This window comes from Dendrobates tinctorius, unplaced genomic scaffold, assembly GCF_039654945.1.
Source record: "Dendrobates tinctorius isolate UK_male_01 unplaced genomic scaffold, ASM3965494v1 ptg000158l, whole genome shotgun sequence".
Classification (NCBI taxonomy): domain Eukaryota; kingdom Metazoa; phylum Chordata; class Amphibia; order Anura; family Dendrobatidae; genus Dendrobates; species Dendrobates tinctorius.
In genome coordinates, this window is record NW_027361825.1 from 6,615,977 (window position 1) to 6,642,898 (window position 26,922).

Here is a 26,922-nt window from a genome sequence, read left to right on the forward strand (position 1 = left end):
CGGTAGACCGCGTTTGAGGGTGCGTCATAAAGTAATGCATCATCGCTAACGCATGCTGATTTTGACATGCCTTAGGATGCGTTACCTAATTGCGGCCAATGGGTGCGTTACCGTATCCATAATACATAGCGTTAGTGCCGCAATGTGAACCACCCCTTACTGACCATCCCGCCCCTTCCTCAGCCCGCACAGCACACATAAGGGCAGGCAGCTCCCACCTGCGCGACATCACAGGAGCTAGCTACCTACACTGCAGCTGCGCCGAAGAAAACCACATAAAAGCAAATAACGAAATACACCTGGACTCTGATTGGTGCAAAAAGTGAGGCCACGCCCACGAATGTCTGGGATTTCTTTTCTTGTATTGGTTGAAGCCTTTCATCCAAGCCTCGCTTCCAGAATGGAAACTGAGAGTCCTGATTGGTGGATTCTGTGCTGGAACGCCCAAGACTTCCGGCTGTCAGGAGCGTGAGAGCCGCGCTGCGGAGAGTGGAGGTCAGTGTGAGCGGAGGACGGGAGGAGGCTCAGACTGGCGCACAGCACACGTAATACCGCCATACTGTGCCTCAATGTGACATTCTCTGACTGTACCCACATAATATCCTTATATGGTACTGCTACACAGCAAAGCTCCCCGCCTGCCCACCCTGCACTGCCATATAGACCCCAAGTAATGTACTGTCCAGTTATTCCTGCACAATATGCAAGTGCCAGCATTATACCGCTGCTAATGGCCCCCATGTAACGTGCCCATTCTGCCCCCCAGCAGTTCCTAAACATTACTCCCTAATTCTAGTCATGTAATGCCGCCATATATTGCACAGGTAATGTCACCATACTATATGGCCCTAGCTGTGTCCATATAATAGTGCCGTACAGTTATTGACTCACAAACTGTGCCCATATATCGCCACATAATAAAAATAATGCCGCCATACTGTTCCTAAATACTAAACCCGTATAATACCGCCCTATACTGAATAATACCACCGTTCATTTGCTAATGAACACATCCTCAATGCGGCCGTACAATAAACCCAGAAAGAAGCCAAATATCCCCCCCGTAGTTCCTAAATAACCCTCCCTGTCCGTGTATATGTAGTGCCGCCTAATAGTCCTCTCCCAGACTGCGCCCACATAATATTACATCTAAATAATAGCGTCCATCATGAACCCCTTATACTTACTATACAGCGGCCACATAATACCGCCATGCTGTGCTAATCTAGTGCCGCCAGATATCTGCACAAAAATACCCATAGTGCTGTGTTGTGGTTTTGTGTCTTAAAGGGGCTTCACACAGCACAACGATCTCACTTTTATCGTCTGATTTTTCACAGTTTCTCGTGACATTGGTCGGTTGTTTCTGTTTTTTATTTTTTTTAGGCCTCCTCCCCTGCCCCTTACAATGCTGCTCCCCGTCCGTGCCCGCGGGGCCATTGGGGGAGCTCCCTGCAGGGGCATCGCTAACGTGACAGAGCGGAGCAGGAGGGATGAGCGTCGGCGACGCCGGCAGTGTCAGAGGGAGGAGGACGCCGCACTGGAGACGGTGTGTAACGCCTTATATCGAGCAGCGTATACAGTGTATGTTCATTAATAGGCGCAATGTGTCCGCAGGCGGCTCCAGGGAAAGGCCAGCGCTGGCAAGACAAGGAGACCATCGAGTATGAAGGTCGCACGGCGCCTGGAGAAAAGAAAGGTAAAACAGAGGATTGGGCACCATCAGTCTGTTCTTCCCTCAGTATCTGGAGGACTAGTGATGTCAGGCAGACATTACCTGTGATACCTGCTGCTGTCAGAAGAGGGCAGCATCACCGCTCCATGGGAAAATGGATGATGAGAGATGGCGGCGGTGCCATAGGGGGCAGTGATTCTTACTGCATCAGTGGGGAGGGAGTACAGCAGTAATGTCAAGCAGCAGGTGGTACTGTGTCGCTCTGGAGTAACAAGATGGCATTATGTCTGCACTTTGTGGCTCTGGTTGGGCACAGTATGGCAGTATGTTGGCTCTGTTTATGTGGCCTGTCTTACACTATGTGGGCACACTATGGCAGTTGGCTCTTTATATGTGACCTGTCTTACACTATGTGGGCACAGTATGGCAGTTGGCTCTGTATATGTGACCTGTCTGACACTGTGAGCACACTATCGCAGTATGTTGGTTCTCTATATGTGGCCTGTCTGACGCTGTGTGTGCACAGTATGGCAGTACGTTGGCTCTGTGGCCTGCCTGGCCCTACGCGGGCACACTATGACGGTACATAGACTGTATACTCTGCTGGCCTTTCCTGATTGATGCTTTATATTTCATTACTAGATACCAGTGTGCCGCTCCCGATGGCGTACAGTCCCCGATACGTGGAGGCCGCGTGGTATTCCTGGTGGGTGAAGCAGGGATTCTTTAAGCCGGAGTACCAGGTGAGGACGATGTGTAAGAGGCAGCACCGCTCCTACTTGGAGTGACCCCCCCATTATAGTAAGGAGCGCCCCCTACTTTTGGACCATGCATTGCACTGAATGAAAAACAAGGCAAGGGAAGACGAGGGAGACGCAGCTGCAGATTCTTACTTTTTAATTAACCCATTCAGGACCTGGCCGTTTTCTGTCTTTTTTGCTTTTTCGTTTTTGCCTCTTCCTTTTCCCATCGACATCGCCGTACGAGGTCTTGTGTTTTTTTGGGATGAGTTTTAGTTTTGTCGCCATTCACTTTACCATAGAAAATATTGAAAATAAAAGGGAAAAAAATTCCAAGTGCGGAGAAATGGGGAAGTAAAAAATGCATTTTCTCTGTTATTTTTGCTACATTCATTGTGCGGTTAAAATGTGCTGGTGACGAGGTTCTCCTGGTCCGTGCTATTATGGCCAGATTGTGTCACCTGACCTGTAACTGGTAGAGGGAAGAAAAGACACCAAATCCACAGCTTGTTCCCAGCCGGTTCACATAGGTAGATGTAACGTGATAAATATAATAATTTTTTGTTGTTGTTTCTCCCATCAGAGTCGTCTCCCCCACGCCCGACCCCAAATCTTCTCGCTCTGCATCCCTCCTCCCAACGTTACCGGCTCCCTCCACCTGGGCCACGCTCTCACCGTCGCCATCGAGGACTCTCTGGTGCGCTGGTGAGTAGAAGCTTAATATCTGAAAAGCAGAGCAGACCTAAGGTCGTGTTCACACCTGTGTCTGGAAATTCTGTGGTTGTGATCCACCATAGAACAGAAGTGCTGGATCCGTCACATGAGGGGCCCCAACAATGCGCTGTGGACTCCAGTGACCGGATCTGACTCTCTTTGCTGATGTTTAACCGCTTACATGCAGCTGTCAGTTTCTGACTGCGACATTTAAAGGGTTTTCTATTGCTCCCTGCCCATCTGCCCTTCATGATGTTATCTCAGGGTGGCAGTGGATTATTTTGAAGACCCCATTTCTGCCTACGGGCTTTACTATATTGAACAAGTGATCGACCGATCGCAGGTTCAAGCTTCTTGGGAAGAGGCGAAAAAGTAAATGGAAGTAATGACAATTCACCCGGTGCAATGAGTTAACTGGATTGTCCGTTTAAAAAACTATTGTATTTATATTAATGCATTTCCACTATTAAACTTCCGGCTTCTGCTTGATCTATAGGTGACGTTTCCTGTGTGGTCCTGTGTGAAGGCGGCCGGCTGCGCATTTCCATAGCAAAGCCGGCCCTGTCTCTGCCAATGTATAGACCTACAGGGAAGCTGGCTTAGCCAGCCCCCTCTACACAGCAGCGGTCATGAGCTGACAGTGGAAAAGCTGCCCTGTGTCAAGCAGAAGCCGAGCCACTGATATTGCAGCTTTTTAGGTGATACCGTTTCGTAATACCACACGCTGCCTGTACACTGGAGAGGAGCTATTTTTGGGAGGAAAAAAAATGAAAAATTGCAGACAACCCCCCCCCCTCTTTTTTTTTTTTCTTTGAATCCACCACAACCTTTAATTCAGCAGCGATCAGAGCAGAGTGAAGTCACATCATAGTTCCATGTGTCTCTGCTTTCTTCTTGGTCAGGAGGAGGATGCTGGGTGAGAAGGTGCTGTGGGTGCCAGGATCTGATCACGCGGGGATCGCCACTCAGGTATGGCTCTGGATCTGTAGTAAACAGGCAGATTTCACGTGGATTTTATCATGGGTGCCACGGCTCAATCCTTGTGAAATCTGAACCCCTATGAAGTGAATGGGGCTTGTGCTGCCCTATTACCAGGCTGCACAGGTATTCAGTGCATTAATGCAGCTCTCAGAATGCCACATGCTGGGAGTTGTAGTCCCTCAGGCTGACTCGCCACTGTTTCCCTTTCATAGACCGTGGTGGAGAAGAACCTGTATAAAGAAGGGGGCATCTCTCGCCATGATTTGGGTCGGGAGGAGTTTCTTGGGGCCGTGTGGCGATGGAAGGAGAGGTAAGAGGTGCGATCAGTCTGGGCCGTGGCTGGAGCGTCTTTATTTCTCTGACTTTGTCGCTTTCTTCCTTCCTGCAGTAAAGGGGACAGGATTTATCAGCAGCTGCGGTCCCTCGGGGCGTCTCTGGACTGGGACCGATCCTGCTTCACTATGGACGAGGTGAGACTCTGTTACACGGCGCCATCGCCTGCACCTGACGCTGACTTCTGAGGTCTGACTGCCGCTGTTTAACCATTTAAATGCCACTGTTGTTCTCTTATAACATCCGGAGGCCTTTCTATAGAAGTAATTGCTCTGATTTATATAGAGCCTTCCTATTCCATGGTGCAGTACAATCTCATCCTCCCCGGTAATCATTGCGGTCTCTCCCAGTCCTGATCTTCTTCTTTCATCCCCAGCGTTTCTCTCGCGCAGTGTCTGAAGCCTTCATCCATCTCTACGAGAGTGGTTTGGTTCGTCGCCGGCATCGTCTTGTGAATTGGTCCTGCGCCCTCCGATCCGCCATCTCTGATATTGAGGTAAGACATGGCCGCCCGGCCACCACCTCTGATAGGTAAATGGTGGACTGTCTGCTGCCTCTGATATAGAGGGGAGATGTTTATATCCGCCACCCCATCATGGAGGGGAAACATGGACTGTCCGGACCGTCGTCTCTTGACATGTAGAGGAGACATGGACTACCCTGTCCTCCCCTGCTCCTTGAAATAGAGAGGAGATGTGGACTGTGGCGTCTGTTGTCTCTCGACACTGAGGGGAGACGTGGACCAAGCCGTCTGCTGCCCCTTGACATTGAGGGGAGACATGGACTGTCCCTTCCGCCGCTCCTCGACACGGAGGGGAGACTGGGACCATCCCATTCTGCCACTCCTTGACATGGACCGTCCCGTCCGTTTCCCCTCGACATGGAGTGAAGACACGGACCATGTCGTCCACCGCCCCTTGGCACGGATTGCAGATGTGGACCATGTCGTCCACCGCCCCTTGTCACGGAAGGGAGACCTGGATTTCATCGTCCGCCATCACTCAGCGCAGAGGGGAGACATGGACTGTGTCGTCCACTGCCCCTTGACACTGAAGGGAGACATGGACCACGTCGTCCGTGGATCATTCCATTCCGTCACCCCTTGACATGGACCGTTCCGTCCATTGCCCCTTGACACGGAGGGAAAACATGGACTGTGTGGTACACCGCCCCTCGACACCGAATGGAGACATGGATCATGTCCGCCACCCCTCAACACGGAGAGGAGATGTGGACTTCGTCATCTGCCATCACTCAGTGCGTAGAGAAGACATAGACCGCGTTGTCCACCTCCCCTCGACACGGAAGGGAGACATAGACCGTCCTGTCTGCTGCCCTTTGACACGGGGGTGTGGGGGAGACATGTTCTCACTATACCCCACACATCATTTTCTCTTTCCACAGGTGGAGACTCGGCAGCTGGGTGGTAAGACCTACCTGTCCGTGCCCGACTACGAGAGGAAAGTCCCGTTTGGACTCCTGTTCAGTTTCGCTTACCCCATAGAAGAAGGAGGTAGATCCATCAGCCGATAGCGCCCCCCTTCAGTGCGGCCTCTTGATCACTCAGCTGCCGTCCTTGCATTACAGATGGTGAAATCCTTGTTGCCACCACACGTCCGGAAACCATGCTGGGAGACACAGCTGTCGCGGTCCATCCAGACGACCCCAGGTACCTGGTGAGTGTCCAATCACTGACTGCAGCGCTGTCCTCTCCCAACACGTGTCCGAGGTGCCAGTGGGTTATCTTTGTAGCTGGGAGCCTTTTGAATGCCTCTTTTGCTGCCATATTAGTTTTTCTGTGAACCCTACAGGAGCCGTATGCAGCTCATGTCCTGTAAGCGCCCCCTAGTGATGGTGGCAGGAGGCAGTGGTACATGGCAGAAGGGGGTTGGGTGACGGCTCTTTATGTCAGGGGGGTGATTTATATACATGTCCAGACCGCAGGACTGACCTGGGAATCATTCTTTCTTAGAGCTTCCATGGCAGAAGGCTCCGTCACCCCTTCTCTGGCCGTCTTCTCCCTGTTGTCGCCCATCGGCTGGTGAACCCGGAGTTTGGCACCGGTCAGTACAGCCCTGCGTGGTGACTACAGCTATGGCTTACTAGGTGGCATTGTGACCCTCGCTGGCCATTTTTTCTTCTAGGAGCCGTAAAGGTGACCCCTGCTCACAGCCCCGTAGACTTCGAGATGGCACAAGACCTGACACTCCCATCGATTTCTGTGATCGGGGAAGATGGATCCATGACGGAAGCCTGCGGGGATTGGATACAGGTCTGATGCTCTCTGTATGCCCCCTTCTCTCATATTGGTCAGGGTTCTAATGTGTCTGTGCGTTCTTACAGGGAGTGAAAAGATTCGATGCTCGGGAGCAGGTTGTGACCGCACTGAAGGAGAAAGGACTTTATAGAGGAGACTGCGAGCATTCAATGCTGCTGCCCGTCTGTAGGTGAGACCATCTGCCATCCTGATGCAGTGCTCTGTGCAGCCACCAGGTGGCGCTGACTGACTACAACCAGCGCCATCTGTTGGCACATCGGCAGATTACAGCAAACTTTCCAAGTAGGATGACGCTATGAAACCTAGAAATTGAGGCTGTGTGTACACGATGCAGATTTGCAGCGGTTCCGCAGCGGATTTTACCGCGCAGAAACGTTGCATATCCGCATTGTGATGTACAGTAGCCTTAAAATCAATGAAAAAAAAGAAACTGCTGTGCAGACGCTGCGGATTTTTCCGCGCGGTTTTCCTGCGGTACAAAATCCGTAGCATGTCACTTGTTTTGTGCGGTTTTCCCCATCCCCTGTCTCCAAATCCGCAGGGGGGAGTCCGCAGTGGAAAACCGCACTAATACTTTCCGAAGAAAATAAAAAAAAAAAAGGAATTTTCAAGATACAGAACAATTAATTTAGAACCCAAACTGTGAAATTATACTGAACTCCAAATGTCAGACCCCCACAATGAATTCAAACTGCCGACATCAGATCCAGAAATTAATTCAGGTCGCAGACGGCGACCCAAGATGTCAGATCGTAAGTAAATTCAGTCCCGAGACCTTAAGTCTTGGAATTGGGGATATGATTGTATGAACTTTCTCTGTGGGTTTTCCTTAGTTTATAAACTTCTGACCCCCATTTCATCATACAATAAAGTTTAACAACTTCAGAAATGGTTTTTTTATTTTTATGATCGAGTGCCAAATCGTCACCTATAGAGATCAATTCAGTGATACAATGCTATTCCATGGAGCCACCACTAGAGGCAGGTCACTGATCACAGATGTTCACTGTAATGGATCCCTGTGCATGCAGCTCCATCTGTTGGTGATTGCAGGAACAGCAAACAAGTCTGGACAGGAACAATTACCCCATTTCTTTGTCTTGCAGCCGCTCCGGTGACGTGATTGAACACTTACTGAAGCGCCAGTGGTTTGTGAACTGTGAAAAAATGGCCCAAAAAGCTGTAAGGGTAGGGGCCGTTATGTTCTTACATTATTGTATCCCACCCCATCACCCTCCATGTCTTCTCATATGACGACGTGATGCTTTCCCAAGGCCGTGGAGTCGGGGCAGATGAGGATCACGCCGTCCTATCACCAGAAGAACTGGAAGAACTGGCTCTCGAACATCAGGTAGCTTCATATTGGGGGCATGCTGGGAGTTGTAGTTTCACCGCCTTGTAGGGTTCCAAGCAGAAAACTATATCTCCTAGCATCTCAGGTCATGCTAGGAGTTGTAGTGCTAGAGCAGTTGAAAAGCCACTGGAATAGAGGATCCATGTCCCAGCATAACCATGACTAATGTAAACCTCCATACTTTACACTGCAGGCTGCGCTCATAGAATGATGCAATTAGTTGTTCAGGGACATGCCCCATTTTGAAGTCTGAACCAGTTCCTCTTAATAAATGTGCCCTTATTAATTGTTGGGATGTTCTTTTATTCCAGCGACTGGTGCATCTCGCGGCAGCTGTGGTGGGGGCATCAGATTCCCGCTTACCTGGTGTCCGCGTCGCCTTCTCTCCTGGTTAGTGACCTCCAGTGTAAGGGTGCGGTCTATATATCAGAGTCCAGCTTGTCGCTGACCCCCAGTTGTATGCGCCGCAGGATAATGAGGACGAAAGCGAAGGATTCTGGGTAGCTGCTCACAGCGAATCAGAAGCCAGGAGGAAAGCCGCCAACGTGTTAGGAAAACCGGAGTGCGAGCTCAGCCTTAGAAGAGGTGAGGACTTGGGTTACGTCTACAAGTGAGCTTTATATAACCGCCCAATAATCCAGAATATCTGCTAATGCGGCACGCCTCCTATCCTGCGATGTTGGATAAAAGCAGCGTGATTGTAGAAGCTCTTCTTCCCATGTAGATGAAGACGTTCTCGATACTTGGTTTTCATCCGCTCTCTTTCCGTTTGCAATGCTGGGATGGCCGGAGCCGGTGAGTTCTGCCTTATGAGAAGATTTATTACTAGTTTCCCATCGCTGATTTATATTGTAGCTTCCTGCAGTCACCACCAGGAGGAGCTCACTGCACACTGTGGTATTGCAGAGTTCAATGCCTGCCATAAACTCCTGAGCTCCCTCTATCTGCAGGAACTATTTTTTTTTTTTTTGTTTTGTTTTTTTTTCCCTCTGTTCCTTCCAAAAGCAGTACCTCCTATATTTTCCCATCCATGTTGTCGTATCGGGGCTTGTTCGAATTTTTGAATGACACAATTCATTTTACCATATAATGTACTGAAAAAAGGGGAAAGAACTCACAAATATGGTAAAATGGTGAAAAAATACAATTTCAACACTATTTTGTGAGTTGTATTTTTTTTTTTTACGATGTTCAATGTGAAGTAAAAATAACCTGGAAACACAATTCTCTCGGTATGTACCATCACAGCGATACCAGACTTGTATAGTTTAAAAAAAATATATATATTTAAGTGGTGAAAAAAGAAATAAAAAAAATCTGAACGAACTTTGTTTAACCCCTTCACGACGGACGATGCACACTTACATCATACGTCCACACTTATCCCAGCACATGATGACTTGTTTAATCCCAAATCCACCCGCAGCTGTTAACCTGTTAATTGCCGCCTTCAGTCACTGACACTGAGTTTTTTTCATACAAATAATTTTTTTTCACCACTTAAATGAAAAAACAACCTAGACATGTTTTGGTATCTGTGAACTCGTAATGACCTGGATAATCTTGATGGCAGGTCAGTTTTAGAATTTAGTGAACTTGGTAAATTAAAAATCCAAAAAACAATTGTGGAATTGCACTTATTTTTGCAATTTCACAGTTTTCCAGTACACTATGTGGTAAAATCAATAAAATGAATGGTGCCTTTCAAAAGTACACCTGGTCTCGCAAAAAACAAGTCCTTACACAGCCGTATTGATGGAGAAATAAAAAAGTTATGGCTTTCGGAAGAAGGGGAGCAAAAAATGGATAATCGCCCAAGGGGTGAAGGGGTTAAAATAAAATAAAATCTGTTTTTTCTTCTGTGGACGGAGCGGAGTGGGGTGGGATTGTTTTTTGCTCATTGTCTCTTTCTTACAGACTAAAGATCTGGAGGACTTTTACCCCAACTCCCTCCTGGAGACGGGCAGTGACCTCCTGTTCTTTTGGGTGGCCCGGATGGCGATGTTAGGAGAACAGCTCACAGGGCAGTTACCATTCAGAGAGGTACCTCCATAATAAAGGGGATGTCTGCCGTTGAAGACCCATTTTGTTAAACCCCCTTTGGACATCTATTTCATCATGGAGGACCCGTCATGTCTGAGCATTATTTGTGCATTGTGTAATACTTCACTTCCCCTGCGGGGGAGCTGCAGGGATGTTAATCACTTACTGCTGGGATTTCCATAGATCTCTGCTAGTCAGTGGGGTTCCCAATTCCAGGACACCCAGTAGCTTCTATTTAAAGAGAACTGTGGAAAGTGTAAAAGCCTTTAAGGGGATTTTACAATTTCTACATTTGTATCTTTTGAGTGCAATTTTTTTTCTTAAATACATGTACTTTTGGTTAAAATTTTGCAATTAGGTCATTAAACATTTTGCTTTATTTGCCTCCTGTAGTCCCCCTTTTTGCACTGTCGATTGCTGGCTGCTAATTGGGTTAACTGAGAATCAGCCGGTGAGCTCATTCTAACCATTTGAAGAATTTTTAACTTTTTTTCATTTTACCCACATTTTAGTTTCCGATTGGAGCTCAGTATACTGGCTGCTGTCTGTGGGGTGCGCTCGGCTCCTGATACCTATTATGACTTAATCTCATACAACCCCTTTAATTCCTCGCCTCCTGAGCATTGCGACTGGCGCTTGTGGTTCATGTTTTCGGCTGCCTTCTGGTTACTTTCCTCTGTATTTCCCCTCAGGTGTTCCTGCATTCCATGGTCCGAGATGCTCATGGGCGGAAGATGAGCAAATCTCTAGGAAATGTTCTTGATCCTCTCGACGTGATAACCGGAATTTCCCTGGAGGTGAGTGAATCTCCCTGGTACCTCCGCTTGCTGTAACAACCTGGTAAAACGGTCCTGTATCGCTGACTATGACTCTTGGGGGCTTTGTAAAATATGAATACATTATTTTTTATTGTCGTTTTCCCCTGTAACTGAGGCTGGTATATTATCCCTAGTTACAGGGGAAATTTAGCTTCCAGAGTGTACAGCAGACCCGACTGGGTCTTTAAGGACCATGCAGTTCCTTCTCCCTCCTGCAATCACAAAGCTCGCTGAGTTTAGAGGAGGAAGTTCTAACAGAGCGTCCTATGCTGCATACAGGGCACTTGCCCTGTACTGTATGTAGAGCGATCCGCACGGCAGAGATTTGGTTATAAACCAGCTCTGTCCCCTGTTCATGTAGCCCGGCAGTGTCTGACAGCCAGCTCCCTTCTCCCACTGCTGCATGATTCTATGTAGCTGCTATACTATGCAGTGATGGTTTAGAATATGAGTGCAGACCAAAGTGAGGACCTCTTGGATTTTTGTTTCTGTCCTGAAACGTTTCTGCTCCAGCTTGCACAAATTGTGCCAGATTTCTAGACCAGATAAGCAGACTTGCGTCTTCATTAATGTTCTTCATTTTATCTTCACAGAATCTGCAGGAAAAATTGAAGGAGGGAAATTTAGACCCGCGAGAGTTTAAATTAGCAGAGTCCGGACTGGTAAGATGGATGGAGTTGTCTAAGACTTTGAAGAAAATTGGAAATAGTAATGATATCAAATGTACGAATACTACCGCCATACAGTGCCCACAAATACAAAAGCCATATGGTTTCATAACACTCTATATTCTGTAAAAAAACAGTGAAGGTCCCCCATGGTGGAGGCTTCTGCGATAGAGGTCCCCTGCTGTAGAGACTTACATTGTGGAGGTCCTGTGTGGTGGATGCTTCTGTAGGGGAAGCCCTCTGCTGTATAGACTTCTGCGGTGGAGGTCCCATCTTGTGGAGCCTTCTGCAGTGGAGGTCCTGTGCAGTTGAGGCTTCTACGGTGGAGGTCCTGTGCGGTGGAGGTCCCCTGCGGGAGAGGTTTCTGCGGTGGAGGTCCCCTGCGGTGGAGTCTTTTGCGGTGGATGTCCCCTGCAGTAGAGACTTCTGTGGTGGAGGCTTTTGTAGTGGAGGTCCCCTGCGTTGGAGTCTTCTGCAGTGGAGGTCCCCTGCGTTGGAGTCTTCTGCAGTGGAGGTCCCCTGCGTTGGAGTCTTCTGCAGTGGAGGTCCCCTGCGTTGGAATCTTCTGCAGTGGAGGTCCCCTGCGGTGGAATCTTCTGCAGTGGAGGTCCCCTGTGGTGGAGTCTTCTGCAGTGGAGGTCCCCTGTGGTGGAGTCTTCTGCAGTGGAGGTCCCCTGGGGTGGAGTCTTCTGCAGTGGAGGTCCCCTGGGGTGGAGTCTTCTGCAGTGGAGGTCCCCTGGGGTGGAGTCTTCTGCAGTGGAGGTCCCCTGCGGTGGAGTCTTCTGCAGTGGAGGTCCCCTGCGGTGGAGTCTTCTGCAGTGGAGGTCCCCTGCGGTGGAGTCTTCTGCAGTGGAGGTCCCCTGCGGTGGAGTCTTCTGCAGTGGAGGTCCCCTGCGGTGGAGGTCCCCTGCGGTGGAGGTCCCCTGCGGTGGAGGTCCCCTGCGGTGGAGGTCTTCTGCGGTGGAGGTCTTCTGCGGTGGAGGTCTTCTGCGGTGGAGGTCTTCTGCGGTGGAGGTCTTCTGCGGTGGAGGTCTTCTGCGGTGGAGGTCTTCTGCGGTGGAGGTCTTCTGCGGTGGAGGTCTTCTGCGGTGGAGGTCTTCTGCGGTGGAGGTCTTCTGCGGTGGAGGTCTTCTGCGGTGGAGGTCTTCTGCGGTGGAGGTCTTCTGCGGTGGAGGTCTTCTGCGGTGGAGGTCTTCTGCGGTGGAGGTCTTCTGCGGTGGAGGTCTTCTGCGGTGGAGGTCTTCTGCGGTGGAGGTCTTCTGCGGTGGAGGTCTTCTGCGGTGGAGGTCTTCTGCGGTGGAGGTCTTCTGCGGTGGAGGTCTTCTGCGGTGGAGGTCTTCTGCGGTGGAGGTCTTCTGCGGTGGAGGTCTTCTGCGGTGGAGGTCTTCTGCGGTGGAGGTCTTCTGCGGTGGAGGTCTTCTGCGGTGGAGGTCTTCTGCGGTGGAGGTCTTCTGCGGTGGAGGTCTTCTGCGGTGGAGGTCTTCTGCGGTGGAGGTCTTCTGCGGTGGAGGTCTTCTGCGGTGGAGGTCTTCTGCGGTGGAGGTCTTCTGCGGTGGAGGTCTTCTGCGGTGGAGGTCTTCTGCGGTGGAGGTCTTCTGCGGTGGAGGCTTTTGCGGTGGAGGTCCCCTGCGGTGGCTCCTGTGCTGGAGGCTTCTGTGGTCAAGGTCCCCTGCAGTGGAGGTCTCCTGTGCTTAAGGCTTCTGTGGTGGAGGTCCCCTGAGGTAGCGGCCCATTGGGCATTTGCCGCTTTTGTTGTCCCTGTACCCTAGTGCTGGATGGCAGGACTGAGATGAGACGCGCTCCGATGATAGGACACCATTTCTTGTCTGATTCTTCTCCCAGGTAAAGGATTACCCGCACGGGATCCCGGAGTGTGGCACCGACGCCCTGAGATTCGCCCTCTGCTCTCATCGTGTACAAGGTGAAGTTCACACTCCTGTCTTTGTGGAGACAGATGGCACATATTAGATTTATTTTTTCTTGTTACATTGCCCCCTCTTTTCCCATGGCTGTGTCTGGTACTGCATCTTGGCTGTCGCGCACTTTTTGCCATCATATGACATCTCTCCGGTCTATGTCTCTGCCATATCCCTGAGATCTGATGCCGTATACCCCTTTCCGCTTCCAGGTGACGACATTAATCTGGATGTCGCTTCTGTTCTCGCCGTGAGACATTTCTGCAACAAAGTGTGGAATGGGGTGAGATTCGCACTGGCCGCACAGGGGGAAGGGTTTACCCCTCTGCCCATGGAAGAGGTAAGGAAAGCTGTTGTCATATTTTCCATTTCATTTTAATTCCTTAAAGGGATGGTCTAGGACTATGATATTGATGGGCTATCCTCGGCGTCGGGTCAGTGGGGGTCCGATATCTGACATAGCGGTGACGGAGGTCGAACAGCACAGCGCTGTACACTTTGGAGTGGCCGTTCTCAGGTCCTATTACAGTGAATGGGGGCCGACCTTCAGTACCTGAGAATGGCCAGTACACGGAGTTTGGGGCTGCAAACAGCAGGAGGACAATCCCCTTAAGAACCAAGCAAATTTTAAGCTTAAATAGGTTGTTCATTCTTATTAATGGCAGCTGATCGCGGGGGTCTGACCGATCCTGAGAATGTCTTCCCATCCCTCGGGCCCCCCTTCTGTGCAGGGAACTGTTGCTGGTCCCCCCACTCACTCGAGTGTGCCCGGGAGCAAATCTATGAAAGGGACCCACTGCGGACCCCTTCACCCTTAGGATTGGTGGGGAAGCCAGAGGATAGGTCTCCGCAGTTTGTTGGAGGTGTAACCTCTGGGACCTCGACTGACCCCAATATCTGCTGTGTGACCACCGCTCCATTCACTTTTATTGGACAGATGGAGAAAGTCTACGTTCCCATAGATGTGAATGGAGCGGTGGTCCCAGAGTAGAGGATGGGAGATTGCGCCATCTTTCAAGCTGTCGGGGGTTACATAAATTCTGCTTTCTTCTCATCAGCTGAGGCCGTCGGCCCCCTTGGACCAATGGCTGCTGGACCGACTTCGGCAGGTGACGGAGGAGTGCGAGGAGAAGCTGCGGAGCTACGAGATTCACCAGGTCACTGCCGCCATTCATGGCTTCTGGCTGAAGAACTACTGCGATATCTACGTGGTGAGTGGTCTGCGGCTGGCGCACAACTACAACCCCCAGCATGCACTGACAGTTTCCTGCTGGGAGTTGTGCCACTTTTGCTCCGCCACTACTTCATTATCTGATGTGCGTGACTCCTGATTGGCTGCCTGGGTCACGGGTGAGTGGATAAAATACAGAATGTAAAATATCAAGTCAAGTAATTAAAAAAAAAAAAAATTTTGCAATATTTATAAATAGTCTCCCACCGTTTTGTGCATACAGCTCCTATGCGGACTAATGTGGCTCCATAGCAACAGACTACAAACCTTTCCTGTGTGTAGTCTGGTCCTGCAGTCATGTGTGATAACCCAGGACTTCAGGATGGGTCTGCATAGGAGATGTATACAAAAAACGGTAGGTTGTTAATCCTATTTTTTATTTTCTTTCAATAAATCAGGACAGTAAAAAGCTAAGTTTTACAAATGGTCATCATTAAAAATGTGCCGTTTTGTGAATACAGCTCTAAGGCAGACCAATGTGTAACCCTACCCTGCAGCATTGGGTCCCTCCCTCTCTCTCCACCCTTCACTAGAGGGAAGGCGACTGCAGGCTCTGGCTACACATAGGGCTGGTTTGTAGTCTGTCACTATGGAGACACATTACTCAGCAGTGGAGCTGCGTACACATAGTAACACATCTTCTTTTTTTTTGTACAGGAAGCTGTAAAACCCACTCTGAAGGGTTCTGGCGGCTCCGACGTTCGGCAGGTGCTGTACCGGGGGGCGGAGGTGACTCTTCGGCTTCTTGCGCCCTTCACCCCTTACCTGTCAGAAGAACTGTGGCAGCGACTGCCATCATCGCCATCCTGGCATGCACCCAGTGTCTGTGTGGCAGAGTACCCCCGGCCTGGGCACACGGTACGGTAATAGAAGCCGCGTCTCGTCCATAGTGATGGCGGTATTATGGCATCACGCACTCCTCCGCTCCTCTCACAGGGTCACTGGTCGTATCCAGAGGAGACTCGGCGCTTTGACTTCGTATACTCTGTGGTGCGGACATTACGCGGCCTGAGGAGCGACTACAACCTGACAAAGGCCAGGCCTGAAGGTAAAGGGTTACTGGGAAATAAAGGGGTAGTCCTGCGGCAAAGCTTAAATAATGCCGCAGACTAGCAGGGCAGGAGAGAGAATCGGGGCCAATAAAGGATTGTCTACACAGGATGGAGATTGTGGCAAAATCTCAGCTTGGTCTATTTTCATGTCCTGGATGTGATGCCAGTCCTACTCGCAGACAGCAAGCAGGGAATTGAAACACCAAGTATATAAAAAAAAGTCAGCCAAAATCTGTCTCCTTCCTCCTCTGGAAGCTAGAGAGTAATCCTTGTAGAGGCTTGCTCCTCTCCTGATGAGCAGACTATGGCTATTGAGCATGTGTGACCAAAAGGTCTCCGCTCACTAGATGGACATGCACATTGCTATACATTTTGTACACTAGGTGGTGCCATGTTTCCGTTCATTAGATGGACACGCACATTGCTATACATTTTGTACACCAGGTGGGGCTGTATTTCTGCTCACTAGATGGACGCGCACGTTGCTATACATTTTGTACACCAGGTGGCGCCGTGTTTCCGCTCATTAGATGGACACACACATTGCTATACATTTTGTACACTAGGTGGGGCTGTGTTTCCGCTCACTAGATGGACGCGCACATTGCTATACATTTTGTACACCAGGTGGCGCCGTGGTTCCTCTCATTAGATGGATGCGCGCATTGCTATACATTTTGTACACCAGATGGCCCCGTGTTTCCGCTCATTAGATGGACGCGCCCATTGCTATACATTTTGTACACCAGGTAGCACCTTGTTTCCGCTCATTAGATGGACGCGAGCATTGCTATACATTTTGTGCACCAGGTAGCGCCGTATTGTTTAAGAAATATTCTAATTCATCACCGGATCATATTTTTAACACTGAGTAAATGAGGAATAATGTACATTTATGACTTGTGTGACATAAAAATACACACAGAATATGGGAGACGTTTATTAGCATCCTGAATAGGACCTGTGCACAATATATACCGTATGGGAATAAATCTGTTAGAAATAGGAGGAAACCACTATGGCTAAATAGAGCTGTAAGGGGTGCAATAAGTGACAAAAATAAAGCATTTAGAGAATTAAAGCAAGTAGGTAGTGATAAGGCATTAAATAAATACAGAAGATTAAATAAATTATGTAAAAAGCAAATCAAGACAGCAAAGATTGAGACAGAGAGACTCATTGCCAGAGAAAGTAAAATTAATCCCAAAATATTCTTTAACTACATAAATAGTAAGAAACTAAAAAAAAAATAGTGTTGTTCCCCTTAAAAATAGTCTGGGTGAAATGGTGGATGAGGAAAAAGCCAATATGCTAAATGACTTTTTTTCCAACAGTATTTACACAAGAAAATCCCATGACGGATAACATGATTGGTGATAACTAAAATTCTCCAATAAATGTCACCTGCTTAACCCATCAGGAAGTGCGGCGGCATCTAAAAATCACTAAAATTGACAAATCCCCGGGCCTGAATGGGATACACCCTGGAGTACTGCAGGAATTAAGCACTGTCATAGACCATTATTTTTAATCTTTAAAGATTCCATAATAACAGGGTCTGTACCACAGGACTGGCGTATAGCAAATGTGGTGCCAATATTCAAAAAGGGGACAAAAACTGAACTTGGAAATTATAGGCCAGTAAGTTTAACCTCAACTGTGGGTAAAATCCTGGAGGGTTTTCTAAGAGATACTATACTGGAGTATCTGGAGAAGAATAACCTCATGACCCAATATCAACATGGGTTTACGAGGGACCGTTCCTGTCAGACTAATCTGATAAGCTTTTATGAAGAGGTAAGTTCCGGACTGGACCAAGGGAATGCAGTGGACGTGGTGTACATGGACTTTTCAAAAGCTTTTGATACGGTGCCACACAAAAGGTTGATACATAAAATGAGAACAATGGGGACAGGGGAAAATATGTGTAGGTGGGTTAAGAGCTGGCTCAGGGATAGGAAACAAAGGGTGGTTATTAATGGAGCACACTCGGACTGGGTCACGGTTAGCAGTGGGGTACCACAGGGGTCAGTATTGGACCCACTTTTTAACATTTATTAATGACCTTGTAGGGGGCATAGAGAGTAGAATTTCAATATTTGCAGATGACACTAAACTCTGCAGGGTAATCAATACAGAGGAGGACAATTTTATATTACAGGAGGATTTATGTAAACTAGAAGCTTGGGCTGATAAATGGCAAATGAGCTTTAATTGGGGATAAATGTAAGGTCATGCACTTGGGTAGAACGAACAAGATGTATAATTATGTGCTTAATTGTAAAACACTGGGCAAAACAGTCACTGAAAAAGACCTGGGTGTATGGGTGGACGACAAACTCACATTTAGTGGCCATTGTCAGGCAGCTGCTGCAAAGGCAAAATAATGGGATGCATTAAAAGAGGCATAGATGCTCATGAGGAGAACATAATTTTACCTCTATATAAGTCACTAGTGCGACCACACTTAGAATACTGTGTACAGTTCTGGTCTCCGGTGTATAAGAAAGACATAGCTGAACTGGAGCGGGTGCAGAGAAGAGCGACCAAGGTTATTGGGGAACTAGGGGGTCTGCAATACCAAGACAGGTTATTACACTTGGGGTTATTTAGTTTGGAGAATCGAAGGCTTAGGGGTGATCTTATTACAATGTATAAATATATGTGGGGACAGTACAAAGACCTTTCTAATGATCTTTTTACTCTTAGACCTGTGACGGGGACAAGGGGGCATCCTCTACTTCTGGAGGAAAGAAGGTTTAAGCATACTCAGACGTGGATTCTTTACTGTAAGAGCAGTGAGACTATGGAACTCTCTGCCATATGATATAATGAGTGATTCCCTACTAAAATTTTAAGAAAGGACTGGATGCCTTTCTTGAAAAGTATAATATTACAGGGTATATACACTAGTTTCCTTAATATTGCGTTGATCCAGGGAGCTAGTCTGATTGCCGTATGTGGAGTTGGGAAGGAATTTTTTTCCCCAATGTGAAGCTTTTTTCTCAAGTAGATTTTTATTCAGAAAAAACATATCAGAATACAAATTTTCCAAAGGTAATCACTTTAACATATTAACACCCCTATGTACTAACAACCCCCCCCAAAACCCTATTAGACCACTTGTATTGTCCATATATTCTTCATCTATAGAGAAAAATAAAGGGTAGTAAAATCCTTCCACTATTCGTGACATTACAGGTAGCATCTCACATATTCAAGGTACCGCCAGGCCCCCCCCAGCATATATCCGAGATCTTAAACAAACTCTAGCCAAGGCAACCATAGCTTTTCATTTAGCGCCAATTTCCCTCTTTTTTTGTAAACCTCCTTTTCTAGCATAATGGTATTTTTCACATATTTAAGATATTCTCCTCTCGAGGGCGGCTCCTCTTGTATCCAATTTCTCGCAATCACTTTCCGAGCCATGTAGAGTAGTCTGTCTATTGCTGTCTTCAAGGTATTATATACTATAATCTCATCCACATCACCCAACAAACATATCACTGGATCCTTTGGAACCACGCATCTGTATGCTCCCTCTACCCGACACAAGACCACCATCCAGAAAGAAAACAATGTCTGGCACGTTCACATCATATGAAATATGCCTGCATCTTCGTTTCGGCATCGGGGACATTCAGACGTTGTTCTTAGACCAGCCTTGAACTGTACATCCGGTGACTTGTACACTGTGTATTATATAGAGCTGAGACAGTCTATACGGCTCACTCAGCCATGATAATAGGAAAGCATGCAACAGATCCCTATACAAAGAGGATATAACCCCACTTGTAGACCCCTTCCCACATACATACTCCCAAGACAATATCCCCCTGTATTTCAAGATTGCAACTCTTACACTGAGCTATAAATGCGTGCTTCATCCGTGCATAATGGAACCCACCCGAATCTCTGAGCCCAAATTCCGATTGTAGCTGAGAAAAGGATTCCAGTCCCTGTGGGTCCACAATCTGGAAAACAAAATGGATCCCTCTATCCTGCCATTCGCCCAGTCTTCCCATGCATCTGAATTCTGGTAGATTAATATTATCCCAAATTGGCGAGAATCGGGTCAGGCCAGTAACCCCCCGAATTTGTTTAACCGTTCTCCAGAGTTTATCAAAGATAATGTGGGGAGTTGTTTCCCAGGCACCCCCAGTGAGCCATCCTCCAAACATTGTACCACTGGACACCGATTTGTCAGTTTTTCCAAAATGTGTTGCATCCCACCAGAAGTCGCTTCAAGCGACCACCCTCTCAAGTGCTGGCACTGGGCCGCAAGGAAGTATATTTCAGGATTAGGCAAGGCCAGACCCCCATCATCCTTAGGGCGTTGAAGGGATTCCAGTCTAATACGAGGGTGTTTCTTCCCCCACACCAGTCCCCTGAACAGGACGTTTATTTGTCTAAATTTCCCCCGAAATATCCAGACAGGTGCATTATGCAGAATGTACAAAATTTGGGGCATCAGAATCATTTTAATTAAATTAACCCGGCCCACTACCGACAAGTGCAACTTAATCCAAGCTCCTATTTTCGCCTTGAGAGCATCTAACATGGGAGTCAAGTTTTTCTGTAAATAATCTGAGATTGGCAGCGATACCCATATTCCAAATACTTGATCCACTACTTTAAGCCTGCCCTCCTCTACTGTTCCCCTTAAACCTTCCATCGTGTCGTCTATTGCAAACAAATTGGATTTACCCCAGTTGATCACCAATCCCGACAACCTCCCAAACCCTTCAATAAGTTGTATGGCGTTACCCAGCGATGTTTTTGGGTCACTTAGAAATAGCAAGACATCGTCTGCGTATAGCGCAATTTTTTCCTCTACCAGGCCATATTTGAATCTGGAGACTTCCCTTGATTGCTGAATTTTGGCGGCCAGTGGTTCCATCGCCAGCGCAAATAAGAGGGGAGAGCGGACACCCCTGCCTCGTCACTCTGTGAAGTTCTACCGTGTATGATAGCATTTCATTCACTCTTATCCTAGCCAGTGGTTGCGTATATAATAACCGAACCCAAGAAATAAATTGTGGGCCGAATCCCAAATGAAGCAGGACCTGCCATAAATAGCTCCATTCCACACTGTCAAATGCCTTATGGGCATCCAACGATGCAACCACCCTCTGGCCAGAGTTATCAGCTTGCAACTGCATATTCAAGAAAAGCCTTCTCAGGTTGACAGCCGTAGACCTGTCAGGCATGAATCCAGACTGGTCTGGGTGTACTAATTTAGAAACAACACCCGACAGCCTAATCGCCAACACCTTGGCTAGGAGTTTAGCATCCGTTGTGAGCAGTGAAATTGGTCTATATGATTCTGGCATCTGAGGATCCTTATCTCCCTTTGGGATGACAACTATTATAGCTTCTCTCATAGACAACGGCAAGATCCCCTTACTTCTGGCCTCTTCCAACATCACTTTAAGTTTTGGTATCAACACCTCTTCCATCCCTTTTAAAAACATCGACTGGAAGCCCATCCATCCCCGGTGCTTTCCCTTTCGTCATTGACCCCAGGGCCTTTCTCAACTCCTCCTCAGTGATGGGAGCCTCCAGACATTCTCTGTCCTCATTCTCCAGTCTGGGAAGTTCAATCCCCTCTAAAAAAGCCACAGTGTCCTCAACCGACGCTCCCGCCCGAGAGGAGTACAAATCTGTGTAAAATTCAGTGAAAACATTCAAAATGTCCGCACTTTCCGACACTCTAGTGCTATCCCCCGAAAACAGAGAATGCACATGTGAGGTACCCCTCTGGGCTGAAACCACCAGCGACAACATGTGTCCCACACTCTCACCATCTTGATAAAAAGCCAGCTGCTGGAATTCCCTTCACCTTTCGGCTCGGTTTAGGAAGATTTCATCTACATTCTTTTGTGCAACCTTCATTCTATTTCTAGCTTCCACCGTGTTGAGAGTCACCATTTCGTCCTCGGCTTCCTTTAACCTCTCTATCGCTTCCTTCTCCAGCTGCTTAGACTTTGCCTTACATCTACTAATATCCCTAAATAATAACCCTCTCAGATACGCCTTCATAGCATCCCAGACAATAGACATCTCAGCGCTACCCTCATTAAAGGTAAAATACTCCACCACCTCCCGTTGTATTCCCTCTAGATCTAAGCTATTCAACCAGTTAGGGTGAATTTTCCACTCTCCCCTGCGCCCAACCAGTGTCTCCGCCGACCGCAACTCCACCTCAACTGGGCAGTGATCCGAGACTGCCCTAGGCAGATACCTCACCTCTTTCACCATTGAATCCATCATCTCATTTCCCAAAGCCATGTCTATTCTAGACAGGGTGCTATGTGCTGGTGAATAACATGAGTATCCCCTTTCCCCAATATGTCTCACCCTCCACAAATCAACTAACCCACTCTCCTGTATATATGTGCCAAATGAGGTGACATGACCCTGTGTCCTATTTTGAGTGTTCTTGTACCAGAAGTCATCATATATGTTATTGAGATCCCCAATAATCAAAAGAGGCATACCTCCTTTACGACCAGTCAGTTCCATCACTTCTCTGATTTTCCTGCTTGAATATGGGGGCGGGATATACATGGCGACAACACACAAAAGCACCCCAAACATCTTACATATCACCACCACATATTGTTCATCCGCATCAACATGCACTTCCATTTCCTCATATCTTGTCCCCATGGGAACTAAGACCGACACCCCCCTTGAGTACGTAGAGAAGGTGGAGTGATAAGCCTTCTGTATCCAATTCCTTTTCAACATCTCCACACTCTCTCGCATCAAGTGCGTCTCAAGTAAACATATCAAAGAAGCCCTCTAGTCTCGAACATACTGCAGGACAGTCGCCCTCCTGGTCCTATCAGCCAAGCCTCTTACATTCCAGCTCAGAACTTTAATCTGAACCCCCATAACATCACTTAAATATACTGTGCATCAACCCCTCCCTTCCATACAAGCAGTCTTCCGGACCCTCCCCCACTAAACTTCCCCTTCCCCCCCCCCCCCCCCCTTTCCCCTCCCAAAACTATAGCATCTTCCCCTCATTGAGAGCGGGGCTCCTCTGCCCAATACACACACTCTCTTTGTTCGACTTTCCCCTCCCGCCACCATCGAAACCACACCACTAAAACATTCCACATTAAAGAGAAATTACATTGCGTCGCCGCAGCACTCCATGTCAGAACACCACCTCCTCCCAAACTGTATATAACATCAAAAAGAGCATGTAAATACAGACTAAATATTCCAAAATCTGCGAACAATGCCAAAAGGGAGCATGTAGCAAGAAGACTCATCTCTCCCATTCTAGGCATGAAAAACAACTCACACCCGAATTAGCACAGGTGCTCAGTTCCCTTTAGCTTGTAACTTCTTAGCATTAATATCCATCCACTGGGTAGCGTCCTCTGGTGAAAGAAAAAAATGGATTTTTTCAAAGGCTACCACTCGCAACCTCGCTGGGAACAGCATGGAATACTGCACCCCCAGCTCTCTCAAACGTCTCTTGACTCATTCTCTGCTTTTGGACCGCAGCTGAATAATCCGGATAAATGGCAATCCTCTGTCCGTAGACAGTTAGATCCTCCACTTCTCTGGCCCTCCTGAGAATAATGTCTCTTTCCCTGTAGTTCAGTATTTTAGCAAGCATAGTACTGGGGTTAGCACCCGGGGCAGGGGGTAGTAGAGGGACCCTGTGAGCCCTTTCCACGGCAAAGACTTTCGTCAGCATCTCAGCTCCAATTTTCTCCCTCAGCCAACATTCAATAAACTCAGTGGGATTTCTCCCTTCTGTTTTTTCTGGCAGGCCCATAATAAGGAGGTTATTCCTTCTAGCCCTGTTCTCCAGGTCCTCATTTTTTGCAATCAGTTCTGACAGTGCCTGAGCAAACTTTTTCTCTGCTTTACAACATGATCTTCTGCAGTGCTCACCCTCTCCTCTACTGCACCCATGCACTTATCCACTTTCTGCAGAGCTTTATTTATGTGCGCTATTTCACCTTTCACCTCCTGCAGGGTCTGCTTACATGAGGAGACCAAATTGAAAACATCCCTCAGGGTCGGGCTCCCCTCCTGATCTCTCTTCATTCTAAGCCTCTGATACCACAGCCATATTCCTTCCCCCTGCCCCGTCTGTACCTCAGTCTCATCTTCAGAAGTCACCTCCTCCTCCTCCTTATCCGATCCATCGCCTCCTGGTGTTTCTGCCTCCTCCACCGCTTCCACCCTTGCAAACTGCTGGAGCTTTGCAGCGGCCGCCATGTGCTTCTGACATGCGGCGTTAGCTTTTGCAGCTTCCTCCCTGGCCGCGGCGCCATCTTGGATTGCTCCCGCCTCTCCTCCACCCGAATCTCGCTGTCTTCTCCTGGTCATTTCTCCCTCTGCAGACCACCCGACTTGCACTCCTTTGGTCCTGGGACCTCCAGACAGCAGTCAGCACTTGATTTAGGGCAGGTAATAAAGCCTGCACAGGATTAATCTTTCATTGGCAGCGGGCGCTCTCTCCTGAGTGTCCTCTCACATGGCCAGCTAGGACATGCCCTCCCCTAAAGTGAAGCTTACTGTTTGCCACATGGGTTTTTTTTGCCTTCCTCTGGATCAACATGTTAGGACAGGATATGGGTTGAACTAGATGGACTTAGTTTTCCTTCAACCTTAATAACTATGTTACTATGATATTTAATGGGAGGACAACTGCTTTAAGAAATATTTACATATTAAGTAACCATTTAAGTAACTGCTTTATTCCCTAGTCCATATCTCCTGCTCCCAAGAAGACAACCTTCTCTGTCTTCAGTCGTTCCTGTCTCCGCTGCAGACCCTCTCATTCTCTGGCCCTATTCACCTGCACCTGTCAGGGGCTGCACCCCAGGCTCCCGGGGATGGTCCTGGGTGGGCCTCAGGAGAAGTGACCGATAGCTGTCACGTGTACATGAACCTGAAGGTAAGTAACCTGCGTGTTGGATAGGTACCCGATTCCCCAAGGCGCCTCCCCATCATAACATTTTTGTTTTTTAAAGATCTCTGCTTGCTGTGAGTGAATGGAAGCATTGTCGGTGTGATTCCAGGCGCAGGGCTCACAACAGCACCCGAGATTGGACATGACTTCTGCTCCTGTTCCCTTGCTGAAAGCAAAGATCTTTCAAACTACAATATAAAGTTACAGAACTTTTCCTTTTATAATGATGAAGTTTTAGAACTTTTTTTCCAAGTTTTGCTCAGTTTAACAATTTTTTTTTCTTAAGGGATTAGTGGATCCGTCCTCTGAAATCCAGAAGCTGCAGTCTAAACTCAACAAGTTAGAGAACCAGCGAAAAGGCAAGATGGAGGAGACAGAGGTAGGTCCTCATAGCTGCAGAGCTGGACACGTCTATGTGGACGTTCCCATCATTGTCGGACGTCTTCTTTATTGTCATTTCTTCTTTTTATTCTCTACAATTCTCTGCAGACAAAAATCTCAAGAATACGACATATAATGGAGACCTTGGAACGTTTGTCTTAGGAGGGAAGATGCAAGCGCTGAGCCTAAGTAGTGAGCACCACCTTGTGGTCACCGTGTGTATCACAAGCGCTGATTTATTTGACCTGAGGGAGCAGGTGTACTGCCTATGTGCCGCTCTCGGTTCCTCGGCTATCGCTGTGCGTATTGATCTACTGTATAGACTTTTTCTTGTACAATGTCTAATTTTACAAGCTGGAACTTCATTGTTATCCTCTTTATTGGCTGCATGGATGGGTCGATGCAACACTTTCTCAGAACTGATGGCGGTATTATCATAAAGGGATTCTCCGGTTTAGAAAAACTATTTTCTTATGACCTATTTTTTACTAATAGAGGGAGCTTAGAGGCCTGATACAAAGAGCGTCTCTCGTTCCGGAGGATCAGAGCCTGTCCCGCATTACACAGGATGTAAATGTGTAGTTCTTATTTTCCGCTGTGGTGGCGCTGCAGGGAAACCAAACCCTTTCTGCCCCTTGGATTTCAGCGGATTGTTGGTGGTCTGGTGCCTTCTGACCTCACATAAGGTGCATGTAAAAGTCATAGAAATCCAGTTTTGTTATAACCAGACATTGACCAATAGAAGAAAACGTACAGGAAAGATGAGATTTGTGTCTCCGCTGCCTCTCACTGATTGTGATCATCTTTTGACTAATTGAACTTTTCTTACCAATAGTCAGATACATTGTGCCTACACAGAAGAGAAGAATCCAATCTGTGTCTTCTGCCTCGCTTACGTGGTTTTTTTTTTTTTTTTGGTTTTTTTTTTTACCACCAAATCTCAGATACATCTGGTTCTTCTGCTTTGACGGCGAAACGAGAGACAAAATCTGTTTCGCTCCTGGTTCTCACTGATTATCAACCATTATAAATTTTATTTTTCACCAATAGATTAACTCTAACCCTTTTGGATGATGGAAGAGATAAAATCTGTTTCTTTTCCACCTTGCGGAAGAGCAACGTGCTGCTCGGACTGGCCAGCAGCTTTACTGACATCTGTCTAGAAGTACATGATGTCACGCTTGGGTCGGCAGAGCCATCGGACAGTCAGAGCATTACGTTGCCACCTCCGTCCGAGATATACGGTCACCGGACTCTTCCCGTACACTGATTGTGAAGTATTTTGTCCCCTGCTGCATTTTTAACAGATGCATTGGGTCATCTCCTTCTGGACAGGCAGGAGAGACAAAAATGTGCATCTACTGCACCTCCTCACTGTCAATCACCTGTTATGATCTTGTTTGACTTATAGTCAGAGATCTTGGGTTATATGTAAGCGAAGAAGAGAGACAAAATCTGTGTCTCTCCTGTCTTACTGCTTTTTCCTGAGTGTGAGGGTTTTTTTTTTTGTCTTCTGGGGAAATGTCAAATCTGTAGAGGTGTTCATTTTGGGTATCTGCTCCCTATACTACAGTGCATTGTGTATTTATGGACTGTACAAGAAGCAATACCATGGACGGTGAGAAGAAGAAATATATCAATGTTGGAATCAGTCAAGCCGGACATGTCACTCGAAGCAAGAATCACCAAGCTTGGACTAGCCCACTTTGGACACATCACACGAAGAGAGCAATCAACAGAGAAGGACATCATGGTCGGAAGAATAGAAGGAACATGGTGAAGATAAACACT

The 26,922-nt window shown here is 47.7% G+C and overlaps 1 protein-coding gene across 2 annotated transcripts; it reads left to right on the plus strand.

The window, feature by feature from the left end:
- Positions 1-345: 345 nt before the first annotated feature.
- Positions 346-25,597, plus strand: VARS2 (valyl-tRNA synthetase 2, mitochondrial). Of its 2 annotated transcripts, none has more exons than XM_073548839.1 (30): positions 346-495; positions 1,387-1,549; positions 1,618-1,699; positions 2,318-2,418; positions 2,999-3,120; positions 4,032-4,098; positions 4,323-4,420; positions 4,499-4,580; positions 4,820-4,939; positions 5,848-5,956; positions 6,031-6,119; positions 6,416-6,506; positions 6,588-6,715; positions 6,787-6,890; positions 7,828-7,909; positions 7,996-8,072; positions 8,387-8,465; positions 8,546-8,660; positions 8,800-8,870; positions 9,993-10,118; positions 10,811-10,915; positions 11,530-11,598; positions 13,447-13,525; positions 13,733-13,860; positions 14,579-14,731; positions 15,409-15,609; positions 15,688-15,799; positions 24,545-24,735; positions 25,037-25,129; positions 25,240-25,597. In XM_073548839.1, the coding sequence occupies exons 2-30, from the start codon at positions 1,409-1,411 to the stop codon at positions 25,291-25,293; spliced, it is 3,069 nt and encodes a 1,022-aa protein (XP_073404940.1). In that variant the 5' UTR covers positions 346-495; positions 1,387-1,408; the 3' UTR covers positions 25,294-25,597. The 2 variants fall into 2 exon arrangements, with proteins under 2 accessions (XP_073404940.1, XP_073404939.1); XM_073548838.1 differs by having other exon boundaries at positions 392-545.
- Positions 25,598-26,922: the final 1,325 nt, after the last annotated feature.